The sequence below is a fragment of the Lampris incognitus genome, chromosome 11 (genome assembly GCF_029633865.1).
Source record: "Lampris incognitus isolate fLamInc1 chromosome 11, fLamInc1.hap2, whole genome shotgun sequence".
Classification (NCBI taxonomy): Eukaryota; Metazoa; Chordata; class Actinopteri; order Lampriformes; family Lampridae; genus Lampris; species Lampris incognitus.
The window spans coordinates 57,461,468-57,481,002 of record NC_079221.1 but is presented as its reverse complement, the minus strand read 5'-3'; the positions used below and the strand labels follow the sequence as shown (position 1 = coordinate 57,481,002).

Genomic DNA, 19,535 nt, shown 5'->3' with positions numbered 1-19,535 from the left:
ACAGGTATAACACTGGAAAGGTTTCAGTCCCATCTAACCAATCATGAGTCCTTTGTCTTGTTAAATACATTTCTCTTCAGAGAAAATTAGTTTTGTGTGGAGTGCCACAAGGTCCATTTTTGCGCTGCTTCAATTTTGTCTTTATATGTTACTACTAGGGCGGCACGGTGGCCAGTGGTTAGTGCGGTCGCCTCACAGAAGGAAGGTCCCGGGTTTGAGCCCCGGGGTAGTCCAACCTTGGGGGTCATCCCGGGTCGTCCTCTGTGTGGAGTTTGCGTGTTCTCCCCGTGTTTGCGTGGGTTTCCTCCGGGGGCTCCAGTTTCCTCCCACAGTCCAAAGACATGTAGGCCAGGTGAATCAATGACATGTAGGTCAGGTGACTCAAAGACATGTAGGTCAGGTGAATCGACCATACTGAATTGTCCCTAGGAATGAATGTGTGTGTGTGTGTGTGTGTGTGTGTGTCGGGCCTGGCGGGCTGTCCAGGGTGTCTCCCTACCTGCCGCCCAGTGACTGCTGGGATAGGCTCCAGCATCCCCGCGACCCTGAGAGCAGATAAGCGGTTTGAATGATGGATTGATGGATGTTATTGCTAGGGGCCATTATCCACAAGCATAAGACAGAATTCCATTGTTATGTGGATGACACTCGTCTTTATTGAGCTGTTACACCTGAGACTCTCAGCCTGCTGGGAAACCTCACAAATGTTCTTACCAGTTTGTATGGGTGACACAAAACTTCCTCCAACTCAGCCAAGAGAAAACAAAAGTTTTATTCATTATTGATAAAGAACAGAGAGAGACTGGTCTGTCATTTGACATGTTCTCTGCCAGGCCAGGAATCTGTTCCCCGTCGATTCAGCCCTGAGCTTCCAACCGCATGTTATGTAAACGCTATTTTATCATCTGAAGACATCAGAAGTTAGGCCTTTCCTCTCTCTGCCTGGTGTGGAGACACTGGTCCATGCGTTTGTTAGCAGTAGGCTCGACTACTAACAATGCCTTGCTCTCGGATCATCCAAGAAAACCCCTTCTACTTTGATTGATCTGTTCTATTGATCAGCTCTCAATCTGCTGTTTATTGATTTTGGGTTCTGTCTTTCTAATGTCATCAATTTCCCTTTGAATAATATCACTCTATTTAATTATTCTGTCATAACAGCTTCACCGTCTTAAGGTTGTAATTTGTATATTTCTCTTACAGTTCTTTATTTTTGTTTTACTTGTTTATTGACAGTTTTCTTCTTTTACCGGTACTTTCTTTTTATATATGCACGTTGATTTGATATAAAGTGCATTGCATTACATTTAGATGTATGAAATGTGCTGTGTAAGTAAAGTTTGACGGATTCATTGATTACTTCATTGACTGACAAATTGATCTTCTGTGTATCTGTTTTCTTCAGCTCTGCATGTCACCAAACCCCTGAAGAGTCTGGAGGTCCCAGAGACCCACGTGGCCGCTTTTGAATGTGAGGTTTCCCATTACAATGTCCCGTCCACCTGGCTGAAGAACGGCGTGGAGATTGAGATGAGTGAGAAGTTCAGGATCGTGGTCCAGGGTAAACTTCACCAGCTGAAGATCATGAACACCAGCACAGAGGACTCTGCAGAATACACCTTTGTCTGTGGAAACGACAGAGTCTCTGCAACCCTCACGGTTAACCGTAAGTTTTTATGCATTTTTCTCTACAACTGAATTTTAAAAATGTGTGCTCAGCAGTTTAGATTAAAACTGCAATAAAGGACTTTGACTTAAAGGATGACACATAACACATAATTTCTTGACCACTTTTAACCGGAAACCATTTAATACGTCAAAATGCATGAAGAGGTTGATAGCCTCTGTGTATAGCTTGATCGTCTGCAAATAAATGTCATTTAATTACAGAATGACAGTGTTGAGGGTTTTCAGTGGTTGCGTTGCAGCGACATACGTATATGTTCGTGACTGATTCTGAAAGGTTTGTTTAATTGTGATGTTCCAGCTATTCTGATCACGACGATGCTGCAGGATCTGAATGCTCAAGAAAAACAGACAATAACATTCGAAGTTCATGTCAACTATGAGGGAATCACCTACAAATGGCTGAAGAATGGTGTGGAGATCCGCTCAACTGACCGGTGTCAGGTCCGGTGTAAACAGCTAGCTCACACCCTGAGCCTCAGGAATGTTCACTTTGGAGACACTGCTGAGTACACCTTCATGGCTGGCTCTGCTGCTACAACAGCTAAGCTCTTTGTTGAAGGTGAGCCGACTGAATTCTGACTAAACCACATTTTATCTGTGGTACGTTTTCATTTCCTTACAAGCTCATCTCCCTCCCTTGCTTGATGCCCCGCAGCTCGTGTAGTAGAATTCACCAAACACCTGAGAGACCTGAAGATCACTGAGAAGAAGAGGGCAACCTTTGAATGTGAGGTTTCTGAGCCCAACGTCCAGGTTATGTGGATGAAGGATGGACAGGAGCTGGAGATGTCTGACAGGTAGCTGGCATGTTTAGAAATCCCATATATGTATGTATGGGTTCTTTCCCTCCAGCAACCATCGACTGAAATGAGCTTGCAGCTGTCATAAAATTGTGTTATTCAGTCCCCTTGTATAGTAGTGCTGCTCCCAACACCAGACTAGTTCTGCTTCTTGGCATCACTACCCTCTAAGGAGTAACGGTGGCGTTGCTGCTCTCTTCCTGACCAGTTTAGAAAAACTTGTTAAAGCGGATGATCCTTGTCATTACTCGCTCTGTTTCCTGTCATTTTTAGATATAAAATGACCTCGGACAAGTTTGCACACTGTCTGGTCCTGCCTTCGGTGCGTCAGTCTGATGCCGGGGAATACACTGTGGTGGCCGGGGCCAGCATGTCCAAGGGCTCTCTGACAGTCGAGGGGAGGGATGTTAAAATCTCCGAGCCTGCTGATAAAGACATCACGGTACGTTTACACACTATAAGCATGTACTCTGCTGTGTGAAGCTGCTACACAGAGTCTTTCACCGTTCACTTTCTAGAGAACCGACAGTAGCAAATAAAACCATCATAGTGAAGATAAGATATTTCTATATCAGGATTTAAAATGCCTGTCTCTGGGTCTCGTTCCCCACAAAATATGGCCAGATGGTTTCCGTCACCCAGACGGGATACACAGCCACAGTTAGAGATACGTCAGCTCATAACTGTATATCTTACAAGCAGCAGTTTCCCTGAAGCCCCGCCACATCCCTCGCTCTTGCCTTCTAAACTGGCACACGAGACACCAGAGGAGAAGCGGACGGCTGCGAGACAAGGACATCGTTCCTCTGTGAAACACTTTCGCGTGTGTCCACAGGGCAGCGCAAAGTCAACAGAAATCCAAAACTCCTCATGGAAGAGTTAAACTGGGGGGCGTCCGGGTAGCATGGCGGTCTATTCCGTTGCCTACCAACACGGGGCTCGCTGGTTCGAATCCCCGTTTTACCTCCGGCTTGGTCGGGCGTCCCTGTGGACACAGTTGGCCGTGTCTGCGGGTGGAAAGCCAGATGTTGGTATGGTTCCTGGTCACTGCACTAGCGCCACCTCTGGTCGGCCGGGCCGCCTGTTTCGGGGGGGGAGGGGGTACTGGGGGGAATAGCAGCATCCTCCCACACGCTACGTCCCCCTGGTGAAACTCCTCACTGTCAGGTGAAAAGAAGCGGCTGGTGACTCCACATGTATGGGAGGAGGCATGTGGTAGTCTGCAGCCCTCCCCGGATCAGCGGAGGGGGTGGAGCAGAGACCGGGACGGCTCGGAAGAGTGGGGTAATTGGCCGGGTACAATTGGGGTGAAAAGGGGAGGAAAGAAAAATGGAAGCTTTAAACTGGTTGATTTACATTATGTTCTTGCAGTTACTGGTTTGTGTTGTGCGGCAGGGCACACACAGAATGAGAAGTTGTTCTCAGTGCTTGTTTTTACATTTTACCTTCAGCAGATACTGTTCTCCAGAACAGCTCAATCCAACAGCAAAAGGAGGTTTCATTTCTACCTCCACTGGTCAGCTGTCACTTTTTTCCTTTTAACTGCTCCGGTCCAATGCAGAGGATGAGTTTCCCCAAGGGGAATAACAAAGTACATCTTAATCTCTGTCTTAATCTGATCACATTGGTGTTAGTCTAAAATGTGATGTGTTAGTAAAGAATATGCATCTCACTTTCAGGTTGTGGAGAAACAAAGAGCAACCTTTGAGTTTGAGGTCAATGAGGACGAGGTTGAGGGCCGCTGGCTGAGGAATGGAGTTGAGATCCAGTTGTCAGTTGAGGAGAGATTCCGCTATGTGGCCATCAGGAAAGTCCACCGTCTGACAATCTCTGAGGCCTACAGGAGTGATGCAGGGGAATACACCTTCATCGCTGGGAAGAACAGAAGCACCGTGAACCTTCATGTTAGAAGTAAGAGCTGGTTCACAAAGCTGCATTCTTCGGGATTCTCTCAGCATGTGTGCCGCTCTGGCCAAGACTTCATCTTTGACTTATCATGATCCAATTTTGATATTGTCATCTTAGCTTTGAATCTGTGTTTGATTTTTGTCCTCTAGCTGTTTATGTTAGTAGCCAGTGTTAGCTTGTCGTCTTTCTTCCGAAACATCCGCTTGTCAGTTTACATACTATGTACGTTGAGCTAACCAGAAACCATGAGAACAGATTAGATGCAAAGTGATTGTAGTCTATTAATCCTCCTTTCTGTGTACAAGACACCTAACGCTATCCCTTCCCCTCTCTCTGCAGTCCCAGAGCCTCCTCAGATAGTTCGCCACATGGAGCCCCAGTCGGTGGAAGCGGGTAAACCAGCTCGCTTCACAGTGGAGGTGACTGGCGTTCCCCATCCCCAGGTCTTCTGGTACAAGAACTCCCAGGCTCTGTCTGCCAGCTTCAAGTGTAAGTTCCTCCATGAGGGAAATGAGCACACACTGCTTCTGATGGAGGTCTTCCCAGAGGACGCCGCTGTCTACAACTGTCAGGCCAAGAGTGACTTCGGAGAGGCAACAAGCTCTGCAGCTCTGACTGTGGAAGGTATGTTAGAAATAGATCGCACCATGTCATCAAGACAGGGGACATCTATTTGGCCATTATCTCTGTTCATTCATTGACATAACACATCTTCCTACGAATAGTTATCTTACATTAACAGAGTTATTATTATGTCCTTGAGCATATGGGAAACTATCTAAAGCCGTATCAAATCTTTGGGTAGAAAGTGTGCATTTCACTTCATCTTCCCAGGTAGGTTTTTTTTTTGTGGCTGCTTTTGAAAGGATGTTTCTGTTCTTTAGTGTTATTTTACCAGGATATGTGGATAGGTGGTGAATTATTCACCATAAAACCAACCTGTTCTCTTTTCTTTCTTTCAGTTCCTGAGGTCATTTCTCCTGAGGCTGGGACTCCTCTATCTGCTCCCGTGATTGTCACTCCTCTTTGTGACCTTCGGGTCACAAAAGGACACCCTGCCAAGTTCCAGTGCACTGTGTCTGGGGAAGGTAAATGGCACTCATTAGTTAATGATGTTAAATCACAAGTCACAGAAAGGTGAATCAGTTCATGTGGACACAACGTTTATTGAGAGAAACATTTCATCACTCATCTGAGTGACCTCTTCAGTCTCCCCTGACTGCAGGTACCCCCACCCTTATAAACAATACAGTGACTGCAGGTACCCCCACCCTTACAAAACAATACAGTGGCATAATGACCAAAGATAACCACCAGTTTCCTATGCAAATTGCCGTGACCATTAACTAGACTTACAGTGGCATTGTGTACTATTCACAGAGGGTTGGGGAATAGTTGCAATCACAGCATTGTAAGATGGTGACAGATGTACTCTTAGCCCCCCACCCCCCACCCCCGGTTCAGGGATGGTCGGTCCCTCTTCACATAGATGGCCTCTTTGACTCCCTGTTCAAACCAGCGTTCCTCCCTATCAAGGATGGTCACATCCTCATCCCTGAAAGAGTGGCTACCGGCCTGTAGATGGTGTAGACTGTGGAGTCCTGGCCTGTAGATGGTGTAGACTGTGGAGTCCTGCCTGGCCTGTAGATGGTGTAGACTGTGGAGTCCTGGTCTGTAGATGTTGCAGACTGTTGAGTCCTGGTCTGTAGATGGTGTAGACTGTGGAGTCCTAGTCTGTAGACATTGCAGACTGTGGAGTCCTGGTCTGTAGACATTGCAGACTGTGGAGTCCTGGTCTGTAGATGTTGCAGACTGTGGAGTCCTGGTCTGTAGATGGTGTAGACTGTGGAGTCCTGGTCTGACATGTTAGCTGTCCTGTGTTGTGTCATCCTCTTGGCCAGCGTCTGTTTGGTTTCCCCGATGTACAAGTCACGACAATCCTCCTGGCACATAACAGCTACACTATATTGCTCTGTTTGTGCCGGGGGACCTGATCCTTGGGGTGGACCAACTCTGGCGCAGCGTGTTTTGGGGTTTGAAAGCAACTGAGATGAGGTGTTTGGAAAATACACATCTCAACTTTTCCAACACTCCCACCACATATACAGAATCACCACTGGTTTACACTTATGCAGCTGTTGTCCTTCTCCTCTCTTCGATCAGCTGGTGCACTGTTTGGACGTCTTGCTGGCTTTGACAAACACCAGTTAGAATAACCACACTTAACCAGGGCCTGCAAAACCGATCGTTGGTTTGGGTGGTTATGCCACTGTATTGTTTATAAGGGTGGGATACCGGCAGTCAGGTGAGACTGAAGCAGTCCCTTAGATGATGATGAAAAATTTCTCTCAGTAAACGTTGTGTCCACATGAACTGATCCAACTTTATGTGATGTCCTTACCTGGATTATTTGAGCATGCATCAGACATTAAATCACATGATATGATATGATATCCATGATATCTTTAAAGAGTTCTGAAGATACTCATGAAACGAAGATTATCAGTAAAGTTGAAACCATCCCAACAAGGATGTCACATTTCTCAGTTAACTGATAAAAGTCATGGACATTAGTCAACCAAGCTTTTGGTTTCCAGCTGAGTTTTACCGTTACATTGCAGAATGATTTAAGATGAAAATGTGTTTTCAGATGTGCAGGTTTCTTGGTTCTGTACTGACAGAGAGATCAGACAGTCAGACATCTACAGGATGTCTCATCATGGTGGGACTTGCCAGCTGGACATTTCCCATGTTCACCCCAATCAGGAAGGGGAATACTCTTGTGTTGTCAGAAACTCAGCAGGAATGGTCTCATGTGCTGCAACACTGACTGTTGACGGTGAGTTCTGTCAAAGAGCACCACACATAGTGTGCCATTGATATACCACTGAAATACATCATCATCATCATCATCATCATCATTATCTGTTATCACTGGTACACTGGTATGCACTGCATGTGATTCAGTAGTCACACTGAAATGTTACATGCAACACAGTGCACTCCTAAAAACAAATACTTTTCAGACAAGTACGTTAGCAACTGTCAAACTGTTTCCCACGAACAGCACTTCAGCACCCAGGGGCTACACTGCATCAAAATCTCAGCTAGCCTATCCACTTTTTCCAGAGAAAAAGTTTCTGTGGACCTTAAATCATATTTCACTGAGCAAATACAAGCCTGTACAGTTCATGGGGGGGGGGGGGGGGGGGCTAGGTTTCATCCTTTTGTGTCCAACATGCCAAAGCCAGAGATAACTTGGTTTTGGCATGGTTTGGTTTTCAGATAAGTTGGTTTCACACACACATGTGTTGTGTGTGTGACTATGTGTGGGTTTTCATCCAGTCCAACTTCACATCAGCTAACCTGACTAACATTTAAACACCTTCAGCCAGACAGGAGAGGACTAATTGGTAAAATGATGTGTTGGGCTGGAATGAAAACCCATTTTCACTCAGTTCTTCACAAGACACTATTCAGTGCGACTGATATACGTTAATCTGTGTTGCCCACATATAACGCTTGTCTCTCATTTTAATGAGATGAAAAGCACTGTTGCTTTCCTTCAGCATGCGGGACAACACATCCAGAAAGCAGCCAATACCGCTGGATGTAGTCTTTCTGTCACCCTCACTATAGGCACAGCTGATAACCTAATGGGTAACTTCTTATGTGTTGCATGATGGTCTATCTTCTCTTCCAAAATAAGAAGCCATTTAACTATAAGGACACCATTGCTTCTTGGGAATGATACATTGAGATACAGAAATGAACCTGGGAAATCCAATTTTCCAGGTTCAAGCAAGGAAATACTCCATTAGGTGTTTTTTGGCTCCGGTCAAGCTTGCATGATTGACAAGAGAAACCAGCCACTGTCCATTCCCTCACTGATCCTGACTGATCCCGCCTTCCATCACTCCACCCAACCGCACTCTAGGAAACAACCTGTAACACAAGTAACCTGGAGAAGTCAGTCACCACTGAATTGTTGACCTAATTCTTCTACTCTTTCTTATTGCCCAGATGAAAATACACGAGCCTTAGCTAGTGTGTCAAGCACTGGGGCTGAGACAATGATAAGTCAGAGAACAGAGGTTCAGTCAGAGGTCTTCCACTCCCTCTCAGTGGGTTCAACAGCCCACAGTGTTGAGTTTAATGAGACAGTGTTTGAGAGCTCCTCTCTGTCAACTTGGAAGACGGCTGAGGTTCAGCTGCAGAGTGTGAGCTCAGTGAAGAGGACATGTGAGAGCAGCAGTGATATCAATATCATGGCAAGCCCCAAATTGCTGATGGAGATGAGTGATGTCCAGGTGAGGAGTGGTGAGATGGCGGAGTTCAGCTGTTCGTTTGATGGGCAGCCCTTCACTGGGGTGGTGTGGGACCATAACGGCCAGAGTCTGGTGGACACAGACAGGGTGAGGAGCACTCAGAGGGGAGGGCTGTTGTCCCTGATGATCCACGCAGTTGGTCTGGAAGACCAGGGCGTGTATTGCTGCACTGCCTCCAACAAACATGGCAACAACAGTACCTGGGCTCAGCTGACAGTTGAAGGTGGTTACGCTTTGTTTTTTCAGTCTGTCTCTCCATGTGGTTCATCCAACCTCTCCATCTGCTTCTCCTGCTCTCTATCTACCTTCGTGCTTTAATATCTCCTCTTAGACTGTAACCTGGTAGATGGTAATGGATTAACAAATCTCTGGTGTTTCCAAATGTATCCAGTTTCCAGCGTTGCCCTGCTAACCTCATCCTTCCATCCTACTAACTCCTGTAGTGTGAAAAGCTTACAATAGTAATCTTATGCTCTTTGATCCCTAATCACTTTCCCTAACTTTATTCTTACCCAGCTAAAGAAGCACATGTCAAAGCAGAAACCCCCATCCCTACCGATTCTGTGCATAAAGTCTCACAGGCAGACAGGGAGACCTGTAGGGATTCTCCTGACCAAGACAAACAGGAGGTGCTAGAGAAACTGGGATCATCGCCTTCATCTTCTCAAAGGCCTTACAGTCTGATCAGCCACCTGTATTTCCCTGATGGCGTGCCTCATGAAGAGAGAGGTCAAGGCCTCTCCAGCCACTCTGACTTCTTGATCAAGCTGCCCCCTGACCTACTGCTTAAACACAGAGACAACGTCTCCCTATATTGCGTTATGAAAGGGGTCCCCACTCCTTTAGTTATTTGGCTGCACAACTTGTTGAATGTAGAGGATTATGTGTCTTATTCTCTAAAACACAATGGCCCCCTGTGCTGTCTAAATGTTAAGAAAGTGGGGTCCAGCCAAGGGGGCACTTACACTTGCAAAAATCTCAGCTCAGCTGGGGATGCTGAGAGCAGCACAGACATGAAAGGTTGGCATCTGCATGCTTTGGTCCTTCCATTAGCTTGGCCTTCCGCTCGACAAAATCCACATTTCACACTGCTTCTACCTACACTATTAAGAGCCACAGCCAGCAAAGACACTTCATACTGCCACACAACCTCTCAGAAGGTTTAACCTTTATGTTAAGGGCAGGTCACTGACCAAAACTTTGATAAGACAGAAAAACAGGGACACTCATATTGCTGAGCACTTTGTTCACTGAGTGACCAAACTGAAGCATGCAAGAATGTCAGTAAAAAGAAATTGACAATATGGATGCACGACGTGTCACTGATTCTAACAGTCTTGCTCCATATGGACCATATGTACAGTTAAGGGTCAGTGTTGTTAATTTAGAATGTCTCTTATATTTACAGCTACGGCAAAGGAGGAGGAACCTTCACCTCAAGTACAGGAGGAAGTGAAAGGTAAATAATCATCTCATCAGTCTGGCTGCAGTATGATACCCATGTCTTTAAGTTTTGTGAACACACTGTTGCTACATCTTGATAATAATTTTGAACTATGGTTCAAGTTGAAGATTTCATTATACATTCTCGGAATTGTACCTATTTTTGATAAGGGAATATATTTTACTTTGTGAATGTATTTTTGATTGTGTTCAGGTTCCAGTGATAAAACATCTGTATCGGGTTTTGGTTGGCACTTTACGTAGAAGAGAAAATGTCGACATAACCCTATATTTAATCAGCATTTTAGTCAAATAGAGCTCAGATATAAATGCCATAGCTTTCCATTTTGATTAATTTGCTTTCCATGCAGCGTATGATATTGTTGTTCAATGTATGTTACCTCTTAGAATGTCATTATTCTACTCAGCTTTCTCTAGCTCAACAATCGTGGTGGAAGAAGAAACCGAGGCATTTTACAGCACTGGTCTCCAGTTACCACACAAAACCAAAACACTTGAACTCAAGCCAGAACCCAAACAATACTCTAGCACTGTAGTAAAGAAGAAAGAAAAGCCAGTTTTCCTCAGCCAACTTTCCCCAGCAGCTGTGACTGCTGGGGAAACAGCTAGATTTACTGTGACAGTGTCTGGCTTCCCTAAGCCCACTGTTCAGTGGTTCCACAATGGATGTAGTATAACAGGTTCATCCATTTATAGATTCATTCACGAGAAAGATGAGTACAGCCTGGTCATTCACAAAGTTCAGAAAGAGTTTGAGGGAGAGTACTCCTGCACTGCCAGCAATAGGTTTGGCCAGTCAAGCTGCACGTCTTACCTACATGTTCAGGTGAAGGATCCAAAGAGAGAGGAAAAAAAGCTTGAGAGAAAGTTTGAACTACCTGGCAACCCACCAGAATTCACTAAAACAATAGAGTCAGCTGAGTCTATTGAGGGAGGTCAGATGTTCTTTAGGTACATTGTGACAGGAGACCCTCCTCCTGAGGTTCAGTGGCTCAAAGGGAGCCACCAGATCAAGCCTGGTGGTTTTGTCATTATAGTGGACAACCCAGATGGATCTGGCTTTATCAACATCAAAAGCCTCAAACAGGAGGATGGTGGCCTCTACACATGTAAGGCTTCTAACCAGTTTGGTGAGGCTTCCTGTACCGCTGAACTGGTGGTGATCAAGGAGTCTGTCTCTTTACCTCGCCAACAGGAACGACACACAGTAATTCAAAAGAAAGGATATAAAGTCTCTATGAATGAACAGGGTACAGAGTCCCACTTGTACCAGGCCATCCTCCCAGGACAAGATGGATCTGGATCAGATCAGATGATTTACACAATTGGCACAAAGGACAGCCAGATCATTTCTAGGGAGCAGGTGGGCCCCTTTAGAAAGTTAGATATTTCAGCTGCCACTTTTCATAGAGAGCAGGTCACCCGCCAGGCTGCAGTGCTGCAGTCTCATGAGGTAGAGGAGAGGGTGTCAGTGGCTCTTACCCATCCATCTCAGGTTTCAGCCATTCCTGTCAAACAGCTTCACATGGCAGCTTTTACATCTTCTGTCCAGGAGAGCCAGAAGATCATTGAACAGCACTCTGACCAGATCCAGAGTCCTGAGGTACTAGAACTCGAGTTTGCTAAAGAGCAGCCATCCAAGCTCATGTTGGCCATAGCTGAGGAAATCCTCCCTCTCACCACTGTGAGAGCAGAGGCCCTGACTGACAGAAAGAAAGAACAGGTCAGGACTTCTGCTGAACCCAGGCACATCGTCAGCAGTCACCAAGAAGAGTTTCCCCTCCCCATTCTGAAGGAAACATCAGCTCTCACCCAGAGGCCGGAGGAAGAAAAGAGTTTCAGGGTCACAGAGGGGGTAAAAATTTTATATTCAGCTCAGTCTACAGGGCAGTTACCCATAACAGAGAGACATACTGAGCCTCTGCCGGTTTTAGACTCAGCCACCAAATCCCTGATTGAGAAAGAACAGCCCAAACCAGTCATAGCGCCTGTCAGTGGGAGTGGAGTGATTTTATCGAAAGAACAGAAGTTTGAAATACAACAACCAATGCAGAGGAGTGTGATACCATCAAAAGACACAGTCTATATATCAGCCACGAGCATAGATGAAACCTATCCACTCCAGTCAGAACACTTGGGACAGATAATGTCTATAGAGTCTGCTGTGCATCCACATACGCAGCTAGAGGGAGAGAGACAGCTAAATCTACAGGTTATCACTGATCAGGATGTTTTACAGGCTGAGGGGAGATTCTCTTGTGAAAAGTCTTCACCAGAGCAGGCAGAAGTTAGCAAGAGTCCCACTAATTTATATTCAGTCACCCACGATAATCAGAGAACTGTGGTTTGTGAGGCAACTTCAGAGTTCTCAGCGAAGACTGACTCTATGTCCATTCAGCCAAAGAAAGAGGCACCACCAGCACTATATCTTCAGTCAATCCATCTTGCGGCAGCTTTACCCAAGGAGGACATACTTAACACTACCAAACCTGGCCAGCAGGTGGCAGCACAGAAGCAAGAAAAGGCAAGGAGACATGCAGCCACCACGGAGGAGAGAAGGAAGCTCACAGCAGATAATCACAGTGAGCTTGATGTGTCGGTGAAAGGAGTTCAGCCACAGTTTAGAACAGAACCTAGACCTCAGAACATTCTACGGGTGTTCTCTCAGCCCACACAGCTCTCAAAGGAGACTCCTTTCAGCAGCTACGTCAAACAGCAGCAAGCTTTAGTGCAGAAGGAGGAGCGTTGGAATGTGATGCATGTTTCCAGTGTAGAGGACAGCCAGGTCTTGCAGGAGGGTCATACTGACAATCTGAGTGCCATGGATAGATTCAGCTGTCAGACAGTCATAGAACCTAAAGTGCCCATGGTGCCAGTCCAGATTGAGGAGAAGGAGATCTCTACAGTGAGCAGTGTGCCTCTGGAGGCAGCAGAACAGGACTTTGCTGTTCAGATCCAGGAAGGTCAGTCAGTCAGACAGTCAATAGTAATGGATGAGAAACGAGTGTTGACTGGTGAGCTCTCTCAGGAAATCACCAAATCTGAGTCCACAAACGTTAGTGTCAACAAACAGCCTAAAGTGTCTCTCATGGCATCAGAGTCTAAAGACAGTACACCTCTTCCTAAGGAGATGACTTTTGTTATTAAGATCCCCAACCCCTCCAGTCTGAATATCAGACGTCAGCTGAAGGACGCTCTTCAGTCTGCTGTGGCCCGTGAACAGCCACTGTTACTGGCTGATGTTGTAGGGAGCTTGGAGGCTGTAGAGATACAGGGAGTCAAGGTTCAGAAAGAGCCCAAACGGACCATGTTTACTTACCTTATCACGACAACAGGTGCCCCCATGGAAATCACACTGGCTTTTGAAGGTGAATACCCACAGACTGCTGATCTCAGAACTGAACTTCAGGCAGCCCTCCACTCCATAGTTTACCAGGAGGCTCACGTTCTCACCTCAGACCAGCCTGGTACTATGCAGTTAGACAACCCTCAGAGGGTGCAGGTTACCTCAGGCCGCTCCAGGGAAATGATGTCATCCATGGTGGACACTGTCATCGTAGCAGAGAGTACAGTTGGTTTTCCTCCCACTAATTCCCTGTCTGCTACCATCAATACTGAAACCAATGTGTCTTTTCAGAGTGCCACTTTTCACAGACAGTCTGAGATCCATGAAGTCAGGCAGGTTAGCAGTCGAGAGAATAGGTCTCTGAGGAACCAGGGCAGGGATGCAGATGCTGCTGCTGCAACTGCCATAGTGCCCCTTGGCCAAGTCCCTATGGAGGAACATGTGGACATGTCCATCCACAGAGAAACTAGAGAGGAGTATCTCTCCGAGGCCATTATGATCAGTGAATCCTCAGACACTCTTGTAGATTATCCTGTACTCGTGGAGTCTCTGGAGGATATGTGCACAGAGGAAAACAGTGAGGTTGTATTTAGCACAACCATAAAGTATGTTGCAAAGGTAAACTGGTTTTTTAATGGACAATTGGTGAAATCTGGCAAAGAGTTCAAGTGTTCCAAAGACCACGACACATACATACTAATTATCAACAAAGTAATCAAGGAGAAGCATCAGGGAGAATATGTCTGTGAGGTTGAGAATGAAGCCGGCAAGACAACTACAACATCAAGACTCACTGTGGTCTCAAGAGGTTGGATGAAGGGTTGGGCAATCCTATCATATCATTATCAACTAACTTATTCCACTTGGAAAGTTTCACCTCTGTTGAGAACCTCAAAGCCCCCTTTTTTCCATGAATTGAAAGTCTTGGTGGCTATTCATTTTAATACTTTAAGTGGCATTTTTTTCTAGAACTCTTCCAAAATGTTTAAAAATCCACAACTGATGTTTATTTATTTATTTATTTACTTTAAGTTCTGAAATACTATTTGGAGAAATGAGGTTCCCATCAGAGAACAGCTACATGTTCACCTCGTCCAAGTTCATCCATTGTGTAACAACAAGATTTCAGACACGTGACCTCCATTTTACTTGCTCTGTTCTTTCAAAAAGTCTTCTTTCACCTCACATCTTAAACAGTCCATAGTTCTTCACTCCTGGTACATCTCACTGAGTGCTGAGACCTTCTTTTGCATGCTTTTTCTCCTCCTCTTCCTTCCCCTGTTCATTCAAGTCTTAAAACCAAACCTAATACCATCTTCCTCCTCCACAGTCCCACCAGGATAACTCCTGTCTGTCACCTTCCATCCTGTTTCATTTCACTTGTTAATAAACCTAAGTAGTAACCACTGGATTGCTCATTAACCTTGTCTTTCTGTTTTTTCTTTCTCCAGTCAAGCCTGTTTTCAGGCACAAAATTGTCCCCGTTGAGATCAACATTGGCAATACTGCCAAATTTGAATGTGAGATTGAGGATGCACCACATGTGAACTTCAAGTGGTTCAAGGATGGAAACCCCATCAAAGAAAGTGATAAATGCAGAATTATCAGTCGCATCAACAATTCCAGCATGGAGTTGTTGAGGCCGACCAAGGACGACAGTGGTGAATACACCTGTAAGGCCTCCAACCGGCATGGCTCTGACAGCTGCTCAGCCTCTCTCACTGTGACCGGTAAGAGCAACGCACGTTTTCTTCTCCCACTACGCTGGTCGGTGTGTTAGCTGAGGGTTGGACGGAATGAGCTGAGGTCAGAAATGTGATGACCTTCTATGTTCCACACAGCGTCTGCTGTTTTCCTCTTGTTGAACTCGCAGATGACACACAGTACTTAAAAGAGGCAAATGCAGTGTTAATATGATGCTCTGTTGTTCTCTGGCGGCTGTCTGCAAGACAGCAGTGCAGAATACTTCTCCTTTCACATTGCTCATTTGTAAAATGTCTGATCACTGCTGTGAGAGTTTCTTCTAAATGTAATATTTTGTTCAGTTTTTGGTTGGAGACGGGTTTTGAGAGGGACATGAGTAAGTTTTAAAGTCTTTCTAACTTACTTCTTCTTATTTTTAATCCTCATAGAACTATTTCCTCCTGCCTTTTTAACTAAACCTGAGCCTCTGACTGTATATGTTGGAAAGGAGGCCATGATACAGTGTGTGATAACAGGATCTGCTCCGCTCAGTATTGTTTGGCTAAAAGACAACCAAGCCTTACCCCATCTGCCAACACGCTACCACACTTCCTCTGAAAAGAATAATTACACTCTTGAGATAAGCAAACTTGGGCCAGCCGACCAAGGGGTTTATTTGTGTCAGGCGTCTAACAATGCTGGGTTAGCTGTGTGCAGCACAGAGCTGAGAGTCATTGACAAACCCAGGTTCACGAAGCCCCTTGGTCCAGTGTCGGCTGCTGTTGGGAACTCTCTTCACCTGGAGTGTCAGGTGGACGAGGACACGGGAGTAACTGTAGTCTGGACCCGAGGTGGTAGGAGGGTCCACCAATCCCCAGATTGTAAACTGTCTTTTGAAGATAAAATGGTTGCTCTTGATATCCTAAAGACTACTCTGAAAGACTGTGGAGAGTATGTTTGCTCAGTGACAAATGAGGCTGGAAGTGCAACATGCTCCACTTCGGTCAAGGTGCAAGGTAAGACCGGTTTAGTTCATTTTCATAGATGCTAAAATATTTGCGCTTTTGCAAATCTCCAGTACTGAACGTTAACATTTTCATCGTGAGGGTTGATAAAAATATCAGATGAAATTAGTATAAAAACAGCAGTTTCTGCTGCTTCTTTTAAAATCTTCATTCTTGATTTAATATCTTACCTCTTTCTCAATGCTGGGTTGTTATTTGAATATCAATGACTTTGCATGACATTGGCTCTTTGCAACAATCAAACTCCCACCAGAGCCCCCAGTCTTTGTGAAGAGACTGGAGCACACCGTGGTTTGGAAGCAAGGCAGTACTGCACGGCTGCAGTGCACTGTTAAAGGATCTCCCGAACTCCACACCACCTGGTTCTTAAATGACAGAGAGCTGTCTGCTGGAGACAGACATAACGTCACTCTGAAGGATGGGCTCGTCACTCTGGAGATAAAGGATGTGAGCTTTGATGACAGTGGAAACTACACCTGTGAGGTTCTGAATGTGGCTGGCTGTGAAAGCTGCAGTACTGAAGTCCTTGTAAAAGGTCTGTAGAGTTAGGTAGAATGCGAGCAGAATCAAAATGTGACATTTCAGTTGGATGAACTAAAAAGCTAATCAAACCATATGCTCCCTCTTAGACCCCCCCTCTTTTAGAAGGGAGTTATTTTCCATTGAAGCACTGAGAGGATCGATAGCCAGGTTTGAATGTGAGCTTGCAGGCTCTGCACCGTTCGAGGTGGTCTGGCTTAAGAATAAGAAGAGCCTATCTGCAGGTAAAAAATACGGCATAGTGTCCCACGGATCCATGTTGTGTCTGGAGATCCACTCATTTGAAAGTGCCGACATTGGGGAATATCAGTGTGTCATATCCAACGAGGTTGGCTCAGTATCTTCAAAGTCCGTGGCTAAACAGAAAGGTTAGTTATGAAGAGACACCCCGATATGACCGAATAACTGTCAGTGTGGTAGGTGTAGTCATTGTTGCTATGAAAATGTCTATTAATGCTATGATTCCAGAGCCGCCATCTTTCTCAAAAAGGATTGAGAGCGCCACAACGGTGTTGGGAAATGCAGTGAAGCTGCAGGGCACCATAAAAGGCTCAGCTCCCATCACTGTTAAATGGACAAAAGACTCCGAGATACTAAGAGATGATGATCCTAACATCACCATGGAGTTTGAGAGCAATGTTGCTCGACTCTTATTCTCATATGCTGAGCTAAAACACGGTGGCAAGTATGCCTGCCTAGCAGAGAATGAAGCAGGAAATCAGAAAAGTGAAGCTATTTTAACAATTCAAGGTTAGAAGACTTTCCTATTTTCTGTAAAAAATGTTGTTCTTGGTGGCATAGATGTTTAAAATATAAATGGTTCTGTTTAATTTTAGAACCTGCTAGAGTCCTAGAGAATACAAAGTCCATCAGTGTGACTGCAAGGGATTCTGCTTCCTTGGAGTGTACCGTCACTGGAAGCCCAGAGCTCAAAGTGAAATGGTTTAAAGACGGAAAGGAGATGACGAGTGGTCGAAAATATAAAATGACTGTGAAAGACAATACCGCCAGCTTAAAGATCCTTTCAGCAGAGAAAGGAGACGCCTCAGAATACAGAATGGAGGTGTCCAACAAAGTTGGGAAGGATCAGTGCACATGCTCAGTTACTGTCTTGGGTTAGTTTTAGTTGAGATTTTATGTTTGTTGCTATATGGTGATAACAGAAAGATTTGCAAAATGCATGTCTTTGTGATGATGATATTTTGATAAACAGATCGACCAGTTCAGCCATCTTTCACAAGAACTCTAAAGAAAACTGTTGGGAACATTGGTGACAACATTACCATGCAGTGCAGAGTGTCTGGATCCCAGCCCATGGCTGTGTCTTGGTTCAGAGAAGATAAGGAGATCCACAGTGATGGGAAATATAAGCTAGACTTCATGGAGAACACAGCCTCCCTGATGGTCATGAGTCTGGGCCAGAGTGATGGGGGACTTTTCACATGTCGGGCCACTAATAGTGCTGGACATGAAGAGACCAGCGGCACTTTGTGTGTGCACGGTCAGAAGAATTGAATTTCTCTTTAGTTACAAGTAGAAATATTCCCAGAACTAGGCAAGACATTACAAGCTGTTGTGGTTAATGAACAATTAACATTTATTTAAACATATCGATGCTGCTTTTCTTCCATAATGACTTTAGAACCACCGGTCTTCATAATAAAGCCTGAGTCCCAAGATGCCACACCAGGAAGCACTGTTTCCTTCAAATCAGCCTTCACTGGAACGGCTCCTCTGGCTGTCAAGTGGTTCAGAGAGGAAAAGGAGATTTCCACTGGAGGCACATATTTCATAAAGAAAGATTCCTCTTCGAGCTCCTTGGAGCTTCACTCAGTGAAACCTTTTGACTCTGCTAAGTACACATGCCAAGTGTCGAATGATGCTGGGAAGGTGGACTGCACTGCGGTCCTCTTCGTCAAAGGTGCCCTTTACTTTGTTTCCAATACCGAGAACCCAACCTCAATGTGCTGCTTGTTTTTTGTCCTAATTATTACTTCTAACTTACAGAACCACCGACATTTTCAATGAAGCTCGAGCCCTCGCAAATGGTGAAAATGGGGCAGTATCTGAAGTTGTCCTGCAAAGTGCTGGGCAGCCCTGTGATTAGCATCCAGTGGTTTAAAGATGGCATTGAAATCAGTTCAGACCACAGACAAACGATGTCATTCACCGACTCGGTTGCCTCTCTGGACATAGCAGACTGCCGTGTTGAGGACAGTGGAACTTATGTCTGTGAGGCATCCAGCGAGGCCGGTAGTGACCGCTGCAGCAGCACCGTGTTAGTCAAAGGTTGGTTCAGTATTAAGCATCACAGCTTTTACCCACCAGTCTTTACTGCCTTCAGATAACACTGTTGTCTCGTTCTTATAGAGCCTCCGGCATTTGTGAGGCCTTTTGACTCAGGAGAGCTTGTGAAGGGATCAGACGTTATAGTAGAAGGAACAGTTTCAGGCTCTGATCCTTTTGAAATAAGCTGCTACCACAATGACAAGCAGATCAGAAATGACAGAAGGCATAAGATCAGTGTTCACAACAGCACTGTCACTCTTCACATCTCCAAGTGCGAGGCTGGAGATGCTGGAACATACCAATGCACTGTAGCAAATTGTGTGGGAGAAACAACTTGCAGTTTCCACATGTCGCTGAAAGGTCAGTTTAAAATTGCAGCTTATTATGATTGAAAGCATCAATTTCTTTTTCACAGGAAGAGAAATACACGTCCTCCAAGTCTCCCCTTTCAGAGAGCCAGAGG

The 19,535-nt window shown here is 45.3% G+C and overlaps 1 protein-coding gene across 1 annotated transcript in view; it reads left to right on the top strand.

The window, feature by feature from the left end:
* Positions 1 to 19,535, top strand: part of LOC130120436 (titin-like) — a 236,549-nt gene that overhangs the window by 33,132 nt on the left and 183,882 nt on the right. Inside the window, 22 exon segments of the mRNA XM_056288972.1 lie at positions 1,406 to 1,666; positions 1,988 to 2,248; positions 2,345 to 2,486; positions 2,763 to 2,931; positions 4,169 to 4,400; positions 4,737 to 5,021; positions 5,360 to 5,485; positions 7,048 to 7,236; positions 8,421 to 8,948; positions 9,242 to 9,745; positions 10,134 to 10,184; positions 10,597 to 14,343; positions 14,987 to 15,265; positions 15,668 to 16,234; positions 16,497 to 16,778; positions 16,873 to 17,151; positions 17,252 to 17,533; positions 17,620 to 17,898; positions 17,997 to 18,284; positions 18,426 to 18,704; positions 18,791 to 19,072; positions 19,154 to 19,432. Coding sequence (XP_056144947.1) covers positions 1,406 to 1,666; positions 1,988 to 2,248; positions 2,345 to 2,486; positions 2,763 to 2,931; positions 4,169 to 4,400; positions 4,737 to 5,021; positions 5,360 to 5,485; positions 7,048 to 7,236; positions 8,421 to 8,948; positions 9,242 to 9,745; positions 10,134 to 10,184; positions 10,597 to 14,343; positions 14,987 to 15,265; positions 15,668 to 16,234; positions 16,497 to 16,778; positions 16,873 to 17,151; positions 17,252 to 17,533; positions 17,620 to 17,898; positions 17,997 to 18,284; positions 18,426 to 18,704; positions 18,791 to 19,072; positions 19,154 to 19,432 — 9,591 coding nt within the window.